The sequence below is a fragment of the Priceomyces carsonii genome (genome assembly GCF_900007245.1).
Source record: "Priceomyces carsonii strain CBS4050 genome assembly, scaffold: Debaryomyces_carsonii_scaffold_1, whole genome shotgun sequence".
NCBI classification, from domain to species: Eukaryota; Fungi; Ascomycota; class Pichiomycetes; order Serinales; family Debaryomycetaceae; genus Priceomyces; species Priceomyces carsonii.
In genome coordinates, this window is record NW_026946674.1 from 1,994,703 (window position 1) to 2,009,513 (window position 14,811).

General features: G+C 36.7%; 9 protein-coding genes across 9 annotated transcripts; 5 read left to right on the forward strand and 4 right to left on the reverse strand.

Annotated features, from left to right (window-relative positions):
• Window positions 1–114: 114 nt before the first annotated feature.
• On the forward strand, window positions 115–798 carry PRCAT00001104001 (uncharacterized protein; the record flags this gene model as incomplete). Its single annotated transcript, XM_062950865.1, has 1 exon — window positions 115–798. The coding sequence occupies one exon, from the start codon at window positions 115–117 to the stop codon at window positions 796–798; it is 684 nt and encodes a 227-aa protein (XP_062807925.1).
• Window positions 799–1,475: 677 nt separating this feature from the next.
• On the forward strand, window positions 1,476–2,438 carry SPT3 (transcriptional regulator; the record flags this gene model as incomplete). Its single annotated transcript, XM_062950867.1, has 1 exon — window positions 1,476–2,438. The coding sequence occupies one exon, from the start codon at window positions 1,476–1,478 to the stop codon at window positions 2,436–2,438; it is 963 nt and encodes a 320-aa protein (XP_062807926.1).
• An 84-nt stretch (window positions 2,439–2,522) lies between these two features.
• On the reverse strand, window positions 2,523–5,273 carry PRCAT00001106001 (uncharacterized protein; the record flags this gene model as incomplete). The annotated part of the gene is made up of 1 exon (XM_062950868.1): window positions 2,523–5,273. One exon carries the CDS (start codon window positions 5,271–5,273, stop codon window positions 2,523–2,525), a length of 2,751 nt encoding a protein of 916 aa, XP_062807927.1.
• Window positions 5,274–5,449: 176 nt separating this feature from the next.
• On the forward strand, window positions 5,450–6,211 carry PRCAT00001107001 (uncharacterized protein; the record flags this gene model as incomplete). The annotated part of the gene is made up of 1 exon (XM_062950869.1): window positions 5,450–6,211. One exon carries the CDS (start codon window positions 5,450–5,452, stop codon window positions 6,209–6,211), a length of 762 nt encoding a protein of 253 aa, XP_062807928.1.
• An 82-nt stretch (window positions 6,212–6,293) lies between these two features.
• On the reverse strand, window positions 6,294–8,165 carry PRCAT00001108001 (uncharacterized protein; the record flags this gene model as incomplete). The annotated part of the gene is made up of 1 exon (XM_062950870.1): window positions 6,294–8,165. One exon carries the CDS (start codon window positions 8,163–8,165, stop codon window positions 6,294–6,296), a length of 1,872 nt encoding a protein of 623 aa, XP_062807929.1.
• Window positions 8,166–8,672: 507 nt separating this feature from the next.
• Window positions 8,673–9,446, forward strand: PRCAT00001109001 (uncharacterized protein; the record flags this gene model as incomplete). Its single annotated transcript, XM_062950871.1, has 1 exon — window positions 8,673–9,446. One exon carries the CDS (start codon window positions 8,673–8,675, stop codon window positions 9,444–9,446), a length of 774 nt encoding a protein of 257 aa, XP_062807930.1.
• Window positions 9,447–9,566: 120 nt separating this feature from the next.
• On the reverse strand, window positions 9,567–10,196 carry PRCAT00001110001 (peptide alpha-N-acetyltransferase complex A subunit; the record flags this gene model as incomplete). Its single annotated transcript, XM_062950872.1, has 1 exon — window positions 9,567–10,196. One exon carries the CDS (start codon window positions 10,194–10,196, stop codon window positions 9,567–9,569), a length of 630 nt encoding a protein of 209 aa, XP_062807931.1.
• Window positions 10,197–10,468: 272 nt separating this feature from the next.
• PRCAT00001111001 (TRAPP subunit) lies at window positions 10,469–11,215 on the reverse strand (the record flags this gene model as incomplete). Its single annotated transcript, XM_062950873.1, has 1 exon — window positions 10,469–11,215. One exon carries the CDS (start codon window positions 11,213–11,215, stop codon window positions 10,469–10,471), a length of 747 nt encoding a protein of 248 aa, XP_062807932.1.
• A 1,827-nt stretch (window positions 11,216–13,042) lies between these two features.
• PRCAT00001113001 (uncharacterized protein) lies at window positions 13,043–14,449 on the forward strand (the record flags this gene model as incomplete). The annotated part of the gene is made up of 1 exon (XM_062950874.1): window positions 13,043–14,449. The coding sequence occupies one exon, from the start codon at window positions 13,043–13,045 to the stop codon at window positions 14,447–14,449; it is 1,407 nt and encodes a 468-aa protein (XP_062807933.1).
• Between the last annotated feature and the right edge of the window lie 362 nt (window positions 14,450–14,811).

The window sequence follows — 14,811 nt, forward strand, 5'->3', positions numbered from 1 at the left end:
TTGTTTCCTGTATTTAACCAGAGAAGTGTATTTATCTTGTGAATAACTAAATACACTGCAGGGCCGCAATTAGGTTGGTAAAAGTTTCAGAGGACCTATCTTTCGATTTGCAATATGGACCCTTTTAATGAAGTGCAAGATGATGCATACGCATCAGTAGCAAGATTAGAGACTTTAATTGGGAAATCTGGAAACATTAATGATGTAAAGAAGATTGATTTTGACAATAATTTCCAGGAGTTGAGTGAGATATTTAAAGACCTAGAGCAAGCTCTCAAAGCTAGTGAAGCAGACCCAGAGTCATTTCTGCTAACCTCGATCGATATTGATGATAGAAGGAAGAGACTAAAAGATTTAGATACGAAAATTCATCAGATAAAGGAGAATTGGGACGCTAAAATGCGAAATACCAACAGAGATGTGACCTCAATGTCAAACAGGATTAGTCAAGATGAGCAGGATGAGAACCCGTTCGATGATGATAATAATTATAGATCTATGGATCAATTTCAACAGCAACAAATAATACAGGAGCAAGATGTGCATCTTGATTCTATTCACGAAACCATGAGATCCTTAAATCAACAAGCACAACTTATGGGTGGAGAATTAGAGAATCAGGCTGGCATGCTTGAAGATTTAGATACAGAATTAGATAACGTAGGTGATAGGGTTCAAAGAGGATTGAAGCGAATTGGATATGTAATCGAAAAAAATCGGGAAAAGGCAAGTGATTGGTGCATAGGTATTTTGGTTGTCGCATTGTGCATTCTATTGATTCTTGTCATTGCGATATAGTTAAGCTTCACCAAGTCTATGGTTTCCCACACAAAGACTGCTACTAGAAGGCTCTTCAAAAATGAAGGTGTTATATCATAGTTATCGCGACCCACCCAAACTTTGCTGATTTAAGATATAGTAATATTGAATTCGAATTCGTTTTGGAGATTAATCCAAAAAACTTCAAATTATATCATCTTAGAAATGTGAATAGAAGATCGAGATCCTGCTAGCAGTGAGTTGCTGCGGAATTAGAGTTTTACTGATGCAGGCCTAATTAAATATCATCACGAACTAAATATAGCCCCATAATCTATATTGGAACATAGGAAAAGTAGCTGAATTGAATGTTAGTACATGTACTTTGAAAAATTATGGAAATCATCGATCAAATATTTCAGACAAAAAAAAGTAAGGTAGCGTGTGTTTTTCCACATCGACAAAAAGTCTCGAGCCAAATGCACTCATAGTCATCATTAGTCTGAGATGATTATCTCATTCATAACATACCTATTAATCAGTATATGTAGATAATGAAATTACATGTTCATTTAAGAATGAAAATTTTTGCTGTAATTTTTTTTTTCTTTCACTCGCTCTCGACTCTCGAGCACAATGTTACCCGGACATTCCTTTATCCTATATCTATTGATTTCGAGTTTACTTTTACTGCAAGTAGTAGTATATTTCTTATCATGTCTGGGCTGGATAAATATAAATATCGCGTGGAAATACAACAGATGATGTTTGTCTCTGGAGAGACTAACGATCCTTCAGTAGAGACAACTTCAATAATCGAGGATATAGTTCGTGGACAAGTCATTGAAATTCTTTTGCAGGCAACGAAAACGGCAGCTGCGAGGGGGACCAAGTCAATTGCTCCGGAGGATGTGATATTTATGATAAGACATGATAAGGCAAAGGTAAATAGATTGCGGACGTATCTTTCATGGAAAGACGTACGTAAGAATGCAAAAGACCAAGAAGGTGGTGGTACAGAATCCCTTATAGAAAACGATGCTGCTACTGCTGCGCCAACTGCGTCCCAGAATAATGAGTCCAAGATGGTAACAAGATACAAGAAGTCTAAGATACGGCTTCCATGGGAAGTGCAATTTATGTTCAGTGAACAGCACCTTGAAACTGCGGAGGAGTCCGAGCAAGTAGACGACGAGGAGAAAGCGGCAACAATTGCCTCATTGAAGAGATTAAAGCAGGCGGATGATAGAACCAGAAGCATGACAAAAGAGGAGTATGTCCATTGGTCTGAATGCCGTCAAGCCTCATTCACATTTAGAAAAGCAAAACGCTTTAGAGAATGGGCCCAAATTGCTCAGTTGTGCGATTCGAGACCGAATGATGACGTTGTTGATATTTTGGGCTTCTTAACATTTGAGATTGTGTGCTCTTTAACTGAAGAGGCTATGGCAATCAAAAATGCCGAAGAAAAATTACTCCAACATCAAATCATTAACAAACAGCAGCAAGAACAAAAGCGTAAAAAGTATCTCTTCGATAAGCCTGACGAGCTAGCCAAGCCTATAATGCCATATCATATTGAGGAAGCTTGGAGACGGCTTCAATCTATCGATTTTAAGCATAAGGCGCTCAGATCATTCGGAGGAGGTGTTATTAAGACAAGAACGCGGTTAATTTAGATTCTGTACATGTACGACTTTACGAGGCGTTATCAGGGGGTTGATAATATTTATATATACTCATTATTTTGTCTCTATTCAACATTATATCAAGTAATAGTTAATAGTATCGATCAAATTTCCCGGTAAAATTTGGAAATCTCTATAATTCAAAAATTTCTTTATGCTAATGCCACTTTTACTCTGACTTTCCTGCTCCATTTGGTTCAAAAGTATTTGAAAACTAAACCAGTTTCTGAAAAACGGTAAAAGATCTATTATGAAGGTAATTTGTGATAAATTGTTGATGAGTGAGGACTCAGGTATTCCCGTGGAAGAATTAATACTTCTATTTATTATTTGATTCTCTGACCTAGAAGATCTCGTTACTCTTCCGTAAAAATTAAGATCCAACATATATTTGGGCAATTTTTTAGCTCTAGAACCAATAAATCTTTCGCATACTTCCCTGGTTTGATTAAAAGATAGCTTATTAGCAGGCTCTTTATCACCTATATTTAAAACATCTAATATATAATCCCCAACGTTCAATTCATGTTCCAACGTTGGTTCTCTAAGCATGGATGCCTGGCTTATTTGGTATGTCCCCAACAATTCGCTGAAATAGGAATCGTGAGTGAGTGACGAGTTTGTATTTGTCGAAATTATATCAGCTTCAGAGAGACATTCCAATCTATCAGCACAGACTTCAAGTGTTCCATAAGGTCCACCGGAAGTATCAACTGAATAAGCTGAATGAAAAGACAAATTCTTCACTTGGGAATCATTCTTTTCCATGTCGCTTTGACAAAGTAATTGGCAGTTCATTAAGGATCTCCGCACGTCATAGCTAGTCCCATTGTAGCTCTCATCTAGAATTTCGCGTATCACCAAAGATTCTAAATTATAACCTTGACTAATGCAACAGAGCCAAAGGTAGTTCTGGAGCAAATCAATGTTCGGAGGTTCATCGTCAAGCTTTATCAAAGAATTTGATTTTTTCGAAACGTCCAACAAATTTTGTGGAATATTGTCAACACTCTGACAGGTCAAAACGATAGGGCGACGTGTAATATTTAAGATTTCTTGAACAACAGCCCAAAAGTTCTTATCTTGATCGAATTGGATATCAACATCTTCAAATAAAACCAACCCTTTCTGGAACTGTCGGGATTCACTCCGCTTATGTACCAACTGAGTGGTGGAAAACTCTTTGAGATTATGAAATATATCTTTTTTTCCTCGAGGCTGCCCAGAATTCACTTCAAAAACATATCCGTCAATTTCATTCACAGAAGCATAAACTGCTGATGATTTGCAAGACCCTATCGAGCCTTGAATGATCAATAACGGAACATATGTTTCCTCTTGCTCTTCTTCAAAAATTATTGGACTGTTATCATCAACCATAAAATCCATGGAGTCTATTTTCTGCTTTTGTTTTTTTAGTTGTACATTCCGGGAAGATGCAAAGGACTTGGATTCTAATTTCTTAAAGCAATTTCTGATCCAGTCCCTGATTTTTTCCCGAAACTTTGGCGAAATCAAGACATCGTTTAATTTGCGGGGCTGAAATAAATTTATCCATAGTTCTGAGTTGTTGTTATTTGAAGTGTTAAATATAAACTCTTCAGTTATGAACTCTAATGCAGAATTTTTTGTTAAGCTTGGTAATGCTTTCGAAACTAGGTTGTTAATGCTTTGAGTTGATGGCTCTATTATAAGTTTGGGAAAGTTAGGGAATTCTTTTTCAAAAAGAAAAGTAGACTTGTCCGTGATTTGGGTGTCATTAAGAACTGGAAGCACTTTCAGAGGAAGACAGAGTAATGCTGTGTTCCTGTGAAGAAGCCGTGAAGTATCAACAATGTGGAATTCATTTTTTTTGAGAATCGGAGGATCTAGTCGTTTTGTATTTTGAGATATGGTCTTATGTAGTGACTTGCCGATGTCTTTTTCTTTTTCTTTTGTTCTCAGACCTTTCTGATCAAAAAAATCTGTTAAATCGATTACCTCAGTAGAAGAACTCAAAAGGTCGTAATTTCCTTTCGTTTTGAATGAACTATTAAGCTTCACGTTAGATAATAATTTTGGACTTAACTTTAGAGTAATTAAATGTTGGCTGTCTCTTCTTATCGGCTTCAAGGACTTGAAAATATCCTTCGGTGAAGTCTTTCTCTTAGTTTCTCCACATATCTTCGACTCTAACAACTTGTTATAAATATCAGGTGTCATTGAATCACTTAGTTTTGGTTCATTGATTTGAGCATCCTTTTTATAACTCAAAGGTACCAAAGAGCCTTGCATATACATCGACATTTCCTTCGTATCTTTAGAGTTCACTGGAAATAAATTTGACGATTTGTAAGTTTGCTTCGATTGCCCAAAAAAGTCACTTGCAGGCTGACTCCTGGAAATATTCTTGAACATTTTTTTCTCCAATTCTAAAACATCTAGGTCCCTCTTCAGGCTCGTAGCATTGCAACCATGAGAAATGATAAGTTGGGTTTTTTCTGCCCCATGATCTTTTACGGCTTCTACTTTTCCCGCTTTAATTTCAGACTTTTTAGAAAGTTGCTTACCTGACAAAAGATCCGCCAAACTTTTGGTCCCTAGAATCTTAATCCGATTAGAGCTTCCATCATTGCCTGATACATCTTCACATCTGCGTCCATCCTCCACTTGGGTATCTTTAATGTCGGATTGAGAACATGATGAATCTATGTCTGTGATTTCACTATCGTCAATCGGGTAAAAACTATAATTTGAGTCAGCATTGGAATTCATCGAATCCTCTTCCACCGATTGTAGTTCCCTACTAGATTTAATCTGAAAGCCAGGATAGTCATTTAAAGACATGTCAAATGTCTAGCATCAAAATTCTAGGTTTCTCTCACCAATGCTCAAGATATTAGTTGTTGTTGTACGCGTAAATCTTAATCTTGCGGGTGTAACGTGAGCGAGAACAAAGTTTGAGTAAATTACACCGAGATGAGCCCCAAAAACTTTAGTTTTATTCAAATGATGGCATCTTAATGGCTGGCTTTCAAATTAAGTTGAAAGCGGATGGTGTAACAAAACCGCTGCATAAACCTAAAAAAACTAACGGTATCCACATTAGTGCTACTCCTAAACGTAAGTCGTACCATCATAAGAATGCTTTGGATGGCCAATCAACAGATAGCGATGAAGACATCATAAACCCAATAGATTCATTTGAACAAATTTCTGAAGAAAAAGAGCAGCTTTTAATCATAAAACCTGATAAGCTAAACAAAACTTTAATAAATTACAATTCCTCATCAGCCCCAAGCATATCTGAACTTCAAAATCCACAAATAGAAAAGTTGAATTATGGCTTGAATAGATTTGAAAACCCCCATTCACTGGTTGAGAATTCCACAGAAAAGATCAATCCTCAAGAGACAAAGACTGATGATAAGGCTGCTAGACTTCTGTTACAATCAGAAGACTCATTGATAGATAGGGGTTTAACAATCCAGGGACCAATTACTTCTGAAAAAAATTCCTTGTCATACGGTACAGAGGAGGATACTATTGAGTACGAGAAAGTTCCCGTGGATCAATTCGGTGCAGCTCTCTTGAGAGGCATGGGTTGGCTGCCAGGTGCCAAAGACTCAAAGGCTGCAAAGGGTTCATTAATGGCTAATAGAAAGAAAGGAACTCTACTTGGAATTGGGGCTAAGACGGTTGAACCAGAGTTAATGGAAGATTTACTTGCTAGAAAGGGCGCAAAATTTCTGATCCCTGTTATTAAAAGAAAAAAAGAGTCATGAGCTTAATATTTCAACGTGCATTTCATAATCATAAGTTACATAGAATAGACTCGGTTATATGAGCTTTTATCTTCTCTCAAGTCTAGGCGATGGCACCTAAACCAAGTAATAAAATTTGACTTGCAATAGAATGTGACCACATAGAAGATTTCGTATTAAGAATTCGTTCTTCGTCCATTTTGGCCATCTTCTGCAATTCGTCATAAATGTCACTCACAATCGAGTCAAACATTTTTGTTTGAACAACATTATCAAACTTATGCAAATCAAACAATTTTTCAATCACTGTTGTCTTAATTGTAATCGGTTGCTTGTTATGCATTCTGTAATCATTAATGAAAGCGATTAATGCCCTCAAGTTGTACAAGGATACATATGGAATTCCACTAGATTGAGCAGTAGGAAGTTCCTTTGGTAACAGCGCTTTCAAGTTGGAAAGTCGAACTTTTACATCTACGATAGCGTATTCCTGCAGAGGTTTATGAATGTCAAAGTCAAGCCCTTTGCTAGGATTGGTGAATGTCTCATAAATTGCTGCTAGCGCACTTTTTAAGAGGCTGTTACTTTTATCAGGGATTTGATTATCTGCATTTTTATTCTGTTCACTTGATGTCATCTTGAAAAACTCATTAAACAAGTTTGAGCATACCTTAGTCAACCTTTTATATTCATCCTTCAATCTATAGTCAGATTCCTCAAACACTCCAAAGTCAGGAAGAGTAATATCAGCAGTTATTTCTGCTTTTCCGTCAATGATCCAATTAAATCTCAGATGGGGACCATTGATGGATGCCATGTTTATGCCATCTAGCTTGAATCTGATTCTTTTATTGCGGTCCATGTCTATGTTACTAACATTTTGGCGTTTATGAATAGTGAACATAGAATCGTTTATGGCACCAGTAACGTTACTGGCATTCAACACATCGCCTAGAAGATAACCCCCTCTTAACTTTGGTAGCTCGCAATTAAATATTGAAATCTTCAATGGATATTTATGAACGTCATCCTGAACCTCAAGATAGGAATCTAGAATTTTTATATTTCCAAATTCATAGTCAGGATTAATAAATTTGTTCTGCTTCGTTCTTTTCACTTCCATGAGTTCTAACTCTTCCCTATGATGATCCTCCATGTCATATTGAAAGTGAATATTATCATTGTGTCTACCATAAGGAAGAGGTAATACATCATGATAATCTGTAGTTATAGACTCAACTTTCGAACTTTTTATCATTTTAACATTCATTCCGTTGATTTCTAATTTTGAGATTAAGCCTTTTCCGTCATACCACTTACTGAAAGACAAGGAAAGACGCATACTTTCAATGTGAGCACTAAAGTTGAAACTTGTATCCGCTGATTCTACTGAGCTAATGCAAAGATTATTGAAAGTAAGTAAGCCTTCTTTTAGTGAGGGTAATGCGTTTCCCTTTTTGAATTCAATATTAATTCCTAAGCCATGAGAAAGAATCGAATTCGTCATTTTTCCAAGGATTCCATCTTCAATTTTGGGTTTCGTCCCTTCACTTGAAAGATTCTTGAAATAACTTTTAAAAGCATCCTTGATATTATCGTATGTATACAACGAATACATTGCAACTAGCCCGAAAGTAGTAGTGCCTAATCCCACCCATAGTAAATTACCCATTACAAGCCAAGATACAAATGCCGAAATATCGTCAAGTGATAGCGGTCTATTATCTCTCATCAAGGGCCATTTTAAATGAACCCAAAGCCGTGATATAGGATTATTAGCCTTCTCTAGAAGTGCCCTTTTAGTAATAGGTTCCCACGGTCTCTGTCTATTATCTATTCGTAAAATAGACTTGGAGCTGAAAAATTTATAAAGCTGAAGTCTGCTGCATTTATTGCACTTCTGTGGATTGGTCAGCCAAGTGGTGATAAGTCGGATACTCTTCGACCCAAGCGCCTTCCCAGTAATCAGAAACATGTTGCACAACAGATATTGCCTTTGAGGCGTTGAAAAAAATTCAAAATGAATAGCCTGATATTAGCTCTATAGTATGTTTAGTATACTGTAACTTTGAAAATAATCACTCGTTGATGCCTTTGTTAAATGTATTTGCTGTAGCTTGCTATGATCTATACCTATGAATATCTCTAATGTGCAATAAAAAACCTCAGAAAAATTTCGGTCGCGATTGATTCTAACTTGCAACGCAACCAGCAAAAGCTTAAATCGATAATACAAGGGTCGGCCAAAACAATGAAGTTAAAAAAGTAGATATCTGTACTCCTACTTATTAGACATGTCAGATTCTCACTTTAGCAATATGTCTTAGTATCCGTCTGCAAAGCGAATATAACTTTTATTTCATCACGTGCACGTCGAGATGAGTTTTATTTTTCTTTTTTTTTTTTTTTTGATTTTTCATTTTGAACTTAAAGTCTTACAGTCAGCTTAAATATCCTAGAACTTTCTACTCTTACTCACGATATGGTAGCACCAACAGCAGTTAAAAACTTGAGTAAGATCGAATTGGAGAATGCACCCTTAGATGTTGAAGAAGATGAAATATTAGTGGACACTACACAAGTGCCTCTTGGTGATGCCATCGATGGTAATCAAGGATTAGAAGGGGAACCAGTAGATGTTGCTGGAATAGCTTTAAATGATTCGGGAAAGCCAAAATTTTCTTCAGCAGGAAAATCTTCAATGAAGGTCAAATTGGAAAGCCGAAAGGTGCCTGTACCACCACATAGAATGGCCCCTTTGAAAAACAATTGGACTAAAATATATCCCCCGTTAGTCGATCATCTAAAGCTTCAGATCAGGATGAATTTAAAAAGTAAGACTGTAGAGATGAAGACTAATAAAAACACTACTGATGTTGGCGCATTACAGAAAGGTTGTGACTTTGTGAAAGCGTTTACTCTTGGGTTTGACGTGGACGATGCAATTGCTTTATTGAGATTAGATGATTTATATATTGAAACTTTTGAGATTAAGGACGTGAAGACCTTGAACGGAGACCATTTATCTAGAGCTATTGGTAGGATAGCCGGTAAAGATGGAAGGACAAAATTTGCTATTGAAAACGCTACAAGAACTAGAATTGTTCTTGCAGATTCCAAAATTCATATTTTAGGTGGTTTCACACATATTAGAATGGCCAGGGAAGCAGTTGTATCTCTAATCCTCGGTTCTCCACCTGGAAAGGTGTATGGTAATTTACGTACAGTTGCATCAAGAATGAAAGAACGTTTTTAATATTGTCTTGCATTTACTCACATATAGTTCTCTCACTTCACAATATTGCTTGATTGACGAATTTAAAATTCTATAACGATTTATATTTACATAATTCTTGCTAACTTTTAACACCCAATTCTACAAATTTTCTAATAGATCTTTCGATAAGTCGTCCTCCTCGCCATCTTGAGCAGTCGATGGTAGTAGCTCCTCAATTTTCAAATCTAATCTCATGGCATATGCATCTTCTCCATCTTGATAATATGATTTTTCTATAGAAGTAACTTCGAACTTGAGTGAATCTCTGTATAAATGCAATGCCGCTCTGTTAGATTTTCTAACATGCAATGAGACGTACTTAGCGTCAAAAGACTCGCACATAGCATATAAAGATTGTCTCATTAGCTTCTCTGCTATCCCCAATCTTCGGTAAGATCTCATGACGGATAGAGAAGTTATGTGGCCATGAGGTGTCTTGTCCTCAGCCTCTGGGTCATCCTCCATTTTTCCTAGAACATAACCGATGACCTTTTCGTTTTTATTAACATATGTACTGTCTCCTTTTGGATCGGTAATTTCTCCATGATTACCACTGTCTTCTCCATTTTCTTGAACCCCATATGAAATTGCTACGTAACTTGCCTGTGGCCACGATAGAATATGATACATATAGTATTTCAATTGATAATTCTCAGGTAAATTATGCAAATTAGCATTCTGCATCGCCTGGATATCATTAATAGTAGCTTGCCTAATGGATATACCCATACTACACTTCCTTTCTAGATACTTTTCGACCCTTCTTCGAGCTATATCTTGAAAATCAAAATCTTTGTAATTCTTCAAAAAAAAGTAATCGACATTCAAGCAGTTCTATGCAGGTGTGTTTGGCATTTGATATATGATATCATGGAATAGCAACTTAAGGCTACTCGTCGCTTCTCTAGAAGCTTCAAAGTATAGTTTTTGTTCAAAGGTGACTGTTTAAGAAAGTGATTTTTTTATGTGATACTTAATTATATACAACTCCCAAAAAACATTTACTCAAACCTTATTTCTTCTCTCATTAACAACAGCTCATCAAAATTGATCAAAAACACTGTGCGGAGAGGGTGACCCTCAATGGGGACGGAGTGGGCTGTAACTGTAGCTTGAAAAGATGATGAATCCAATGCTCCCTCAATGATACCGGCAATAAAAGCTGAGCAATTCAAGTTTCCATAATCCTTAGGAATACTTATATATTTTGATATCAACGGCACGTTATCAATTATCATATACTCATTATCCACATCTTGAGATTTTTCTAGTTCATTAGCTGTCTTTCCGAATATTGACTTCCATACGGAGCTATGGATAAATTGTAATATTTCAATAATCCTTATTTCTCTTTTACTATACTTCAAGCCTTCTCTCAATTTGATTAATTCAAGAAACCGCTGACCAATTTGATATCCAAGCCCATTAAGCCTTGTCTCTAAGTCTTGGACTCCTTTCGAGTTTCTATGTGAAAAACTAACAATTTCACAAAATAAGAAAGATAATGAGGATAGGTTTATTTCCACCGCCTTCTTTGTGCTTATATTTCTATCGTAGATGGAATTGAAAGATGTCGGAGTTAAAGTGATCGTTTTTTTACTCATTAAGATACTAGAACTCTCTGATGTGATGTTGTTTGAAGACGTCCCAAAAGAAGGGTTATAGCCAAACCCTGCTACCGTGGCCTGGGATAGAGAAAGACCAGATATTCCCGCTACTGCTGGGGATATTATATTATCATCAGACATGTACTCCTTTCACTTTTTACTTTGATGTATTAGTAGTTTTTAACAAGAGGCTGTAAAGGTAAACTCATATAATGTCGTTGAATGTCGTCTCTTGATATATTGTAGTCATGTTCATGTCACGTTGGTAAGAAATGTTGCAAAAATCATACAAAACAACAACAGCTTAAGAATTAAATACTTACTGAAACAAGAAATGACAAAAATTGAAATCTTTAAAGATGCGAGTGGTAAGATTTACTTCGACAAAAATTTCACCTCTGGTATTTCGACGTCCATTCAATACTAATGAGAAATTAAGAAAATTCGAAACCTTTACAGGTACGACCGAAAGCAAGATATGTAAGCGCTGCCTCGTCACCTCTTAAGGACATTTCAAACTCTAATACCTATGTTGGCCGTAAAACAAAAGTTAGACTTTCCTTGAAACAAAATGTTAAGAAAAGTCTCGAATCCATATTTGATGAAAACGGCTCAAAACTTTATTCAAATGAATGGATCGATTTCAAGGCAACTTCAACACCCCATACTTCATTATTAGCAGCTCATGATCTGGTAGAAATACGGAATGCTGATTTTGTCTCTGCAACTGGAATCTATAATGGCAATCCAAGTAAAATGAATCCAAAAAAACTAGGTGATGACACGGCCGGCAAACTGGTTAGTGATGGTCCAAATAGGTGTGCTCAGACGGAGAAAATAATAAATACCGTCAATGATGAGGTGAATACCTTAAAGAACACAATTTTGGAAACGAATGCAGAGCCAGAAATACGTAATGAAAGCTCTGTAAGTTTGGCGCTTGACCAGCCTAAATACAAAAAGTCCCTCAGACTAAAATTAGAGGAGTTGCCACTCAGTCAGATACCATATATTGAAAAGAAGATAAGAGAAAAACATAAGGACTCGCTTACTGATAATCAAGGCTTCGCCGTTCATCAAAACGTAGAACCTACTTCTTCAAACTTAATGACAGCTTTGAAGGGTAAGATGGGATGTAAAAAGCAATCACGAGTCACTTTTGATCCCTTACAATCAGAAAGTATAGAAAATGAACAAAGCATAGAGTGTCCTACAAAGAAATCTGATTATGACGTCCTGTTAAAGAAATCAATAAAAACTGCAAAATTTGGAACAAAAAAACCAAAAGCACAAAAAAGCACAATTTCTCAAAACCGAACGAAAGAAAATAAATCTTTCAATTCCGATATCAACATAGTAGTGGATGAGCTAAGAGATGAATTTTTTCTGAAGTTCCCATCAAAGAACAAGTCCTCAAAACCAGAGCCAACTAAGACTATAGCGTCACGATGTAAAGTAATCGCTTCACAAGAGAATGCCAAGAAAGTTTCTGACCGTCTGAAACAGAAGACAATTTCTTCTTTCAGGTCAAAATCCAAAAAGGCAAAAATAGAAAATCGTAGTGTGAAGTTTCTGAAAATAACTGAAAAAGTCAGGAGAAATAATTGTGGGGGTTCTCTTACAGGAAAAGAATTGTTGGCCTTGTGTGGAAAAGGGCCAGATCCTTTAAATTTATTAGGTATATAAAAGCAAGGAAAAACGATGGAATCTTGAGGCCATGAAAAAGAAAATTCCTTTCTAAAAACTTATCTTCTAGTGAGTATGATTATGATTCGTAGTCTGAAACTATGAATCAATCTGCTAACTCTTCTACAGCTGCAAATGAGTTTGATCACTCGACTTTAAAATTTGCCGTCAAAAATATATACAGTCCCGCATGTAAACAAATCCTCTTTTTTTAATGATTAGGAATATCACAAAAGATCATGGTATCTGAACAAAAGACAGTTCATATTAGTCAATATCAGTATGAGCAGCGGCGAATCTAAACTGCCCGAAATTAATGCTTACGATAAAGATAGAAATTCCTCGAGAGAGGTAGAGGATTCTGTCGGCGAAGAAGCAAGTCAAAACCTGGAACCTTCAAGTGATAATGTAATAGTCGACAAAGACACTTTGAGAGAAAGATTACAACTGGTGCCAGCGGAAAAGCTACGCAATATTATAACAGATCAAATAGATTTAGAGGTTCGCTTAAAGCATCGAGAGCTAAGGTTGACGGAAGAAGAACTTGGAAAATGTGAATCCCAAATGCTTACATTAAGGAAATTTCTCGAGGTTCCTTCAAATTCTAAACTTGAAAATGAGCCCGATGCATTCACTTTGAAGTATCACAATGTATTGAATAAGTCTTTGTCTATTAACTATTCACACTTGAAAAATTTAGATCTGAACACACAGTCTCTGCAATTAGGAATAGGCTATGGAAGAAGCAGATCTTCAGAAGACGTAAGTCAGGCGCCCATACACTCTTATAGGACAAGATCAACAACTTCGTCTTTGAGACCCTCGATAACAGCTGTTCAAAAGCAGAGCTTTGGATGTCTTTACAGAAGAACTGATGGTGTAATAGTAAAGTTGACATGCCCAGACTGCCAGAGAAGTAATTTTTCATCAGCTCAAGGTTTTCTTAATCATAGCAGGATTGCGCACTCCAAAGAGTACACAAGTCAAGATGCTGCTGCACTTGCATGTGGTGAGATATTGCCCGACGTCAAACAGGATGAAGAAGGTTTAGCGAGTATCGAGAACTTAAAAGAGAAGACGTTGGATCCAAATAAAAATTTAAACGTTAGTGAGATTTATTTCGATGGACTAAGCCACACACTTAATACGGTCCATAGCAACCCCAATACATCAGCGGGACAAACAAGTATCAGGGATAAGAGCATATCGCCTTTAGATGTTGAAGAGAAACTGTTGAACTCTCAAAGTGAAAGCGAGTTGATGAAAAAAATTATAAAGAGTGGATGCGAGAGGGCAGAATATGAAGAAATGATTGATGATGCAAGGAATCATATTTCAAATTCTCACTTATTTGAGGACGAGGAAGAGGAGGAAGTGGAGGAGGAGGAGGAGAAAGATGGGTCGTCTTTCTTAGGTACGCTGAATTCCCACCTGGATGTGGTCCCCGGAAAAGCGCAAGAGCGAAGTGTCAAGCATCATAAAAGAAGAATATCTAGAAGTGGAATTAATATCCCTTCTACTGCAGAACAGGTAAGTAATCCTGGGGATAAAGCAGTCTCTGCATCCTCAAGTTCGACTCCGGAGCAACCACCATGTAATTCATCTCTGACGAACTCTCTCCCAAAGCTAAAATTAAAACTTCGACAACCACATCTAGAAGACATTAAAAGACGCAAGAAGGAGAGGTAATTTAATTACTGTTTACAAAATCAATCGCTGTTGTCCACGAGCTTTCATCCCCCCTTCATGGACACCATAAATTTCTATTTTGAGACGAGACGTTCTGCATATGGGCTCGGAAATAGAGACATCTTTCTACCCATGGGCAAATGCATATCGCACATATGTGTCATGACGAAACAATTGAATCTCCTATAGTTCTTTAGATACATTACGTAGCCATTTCCATGAGGACCGGAATACACAAGATTAGAATCGTGGAGCCATTCTAGACTTAAATAATGTTAGTTTTACATACAAAGGACAAGCGCAACTTAAGCATCCACCCGCTACATTTAAATAGTAACTAACGAGTACATCTGAGGGTGGGT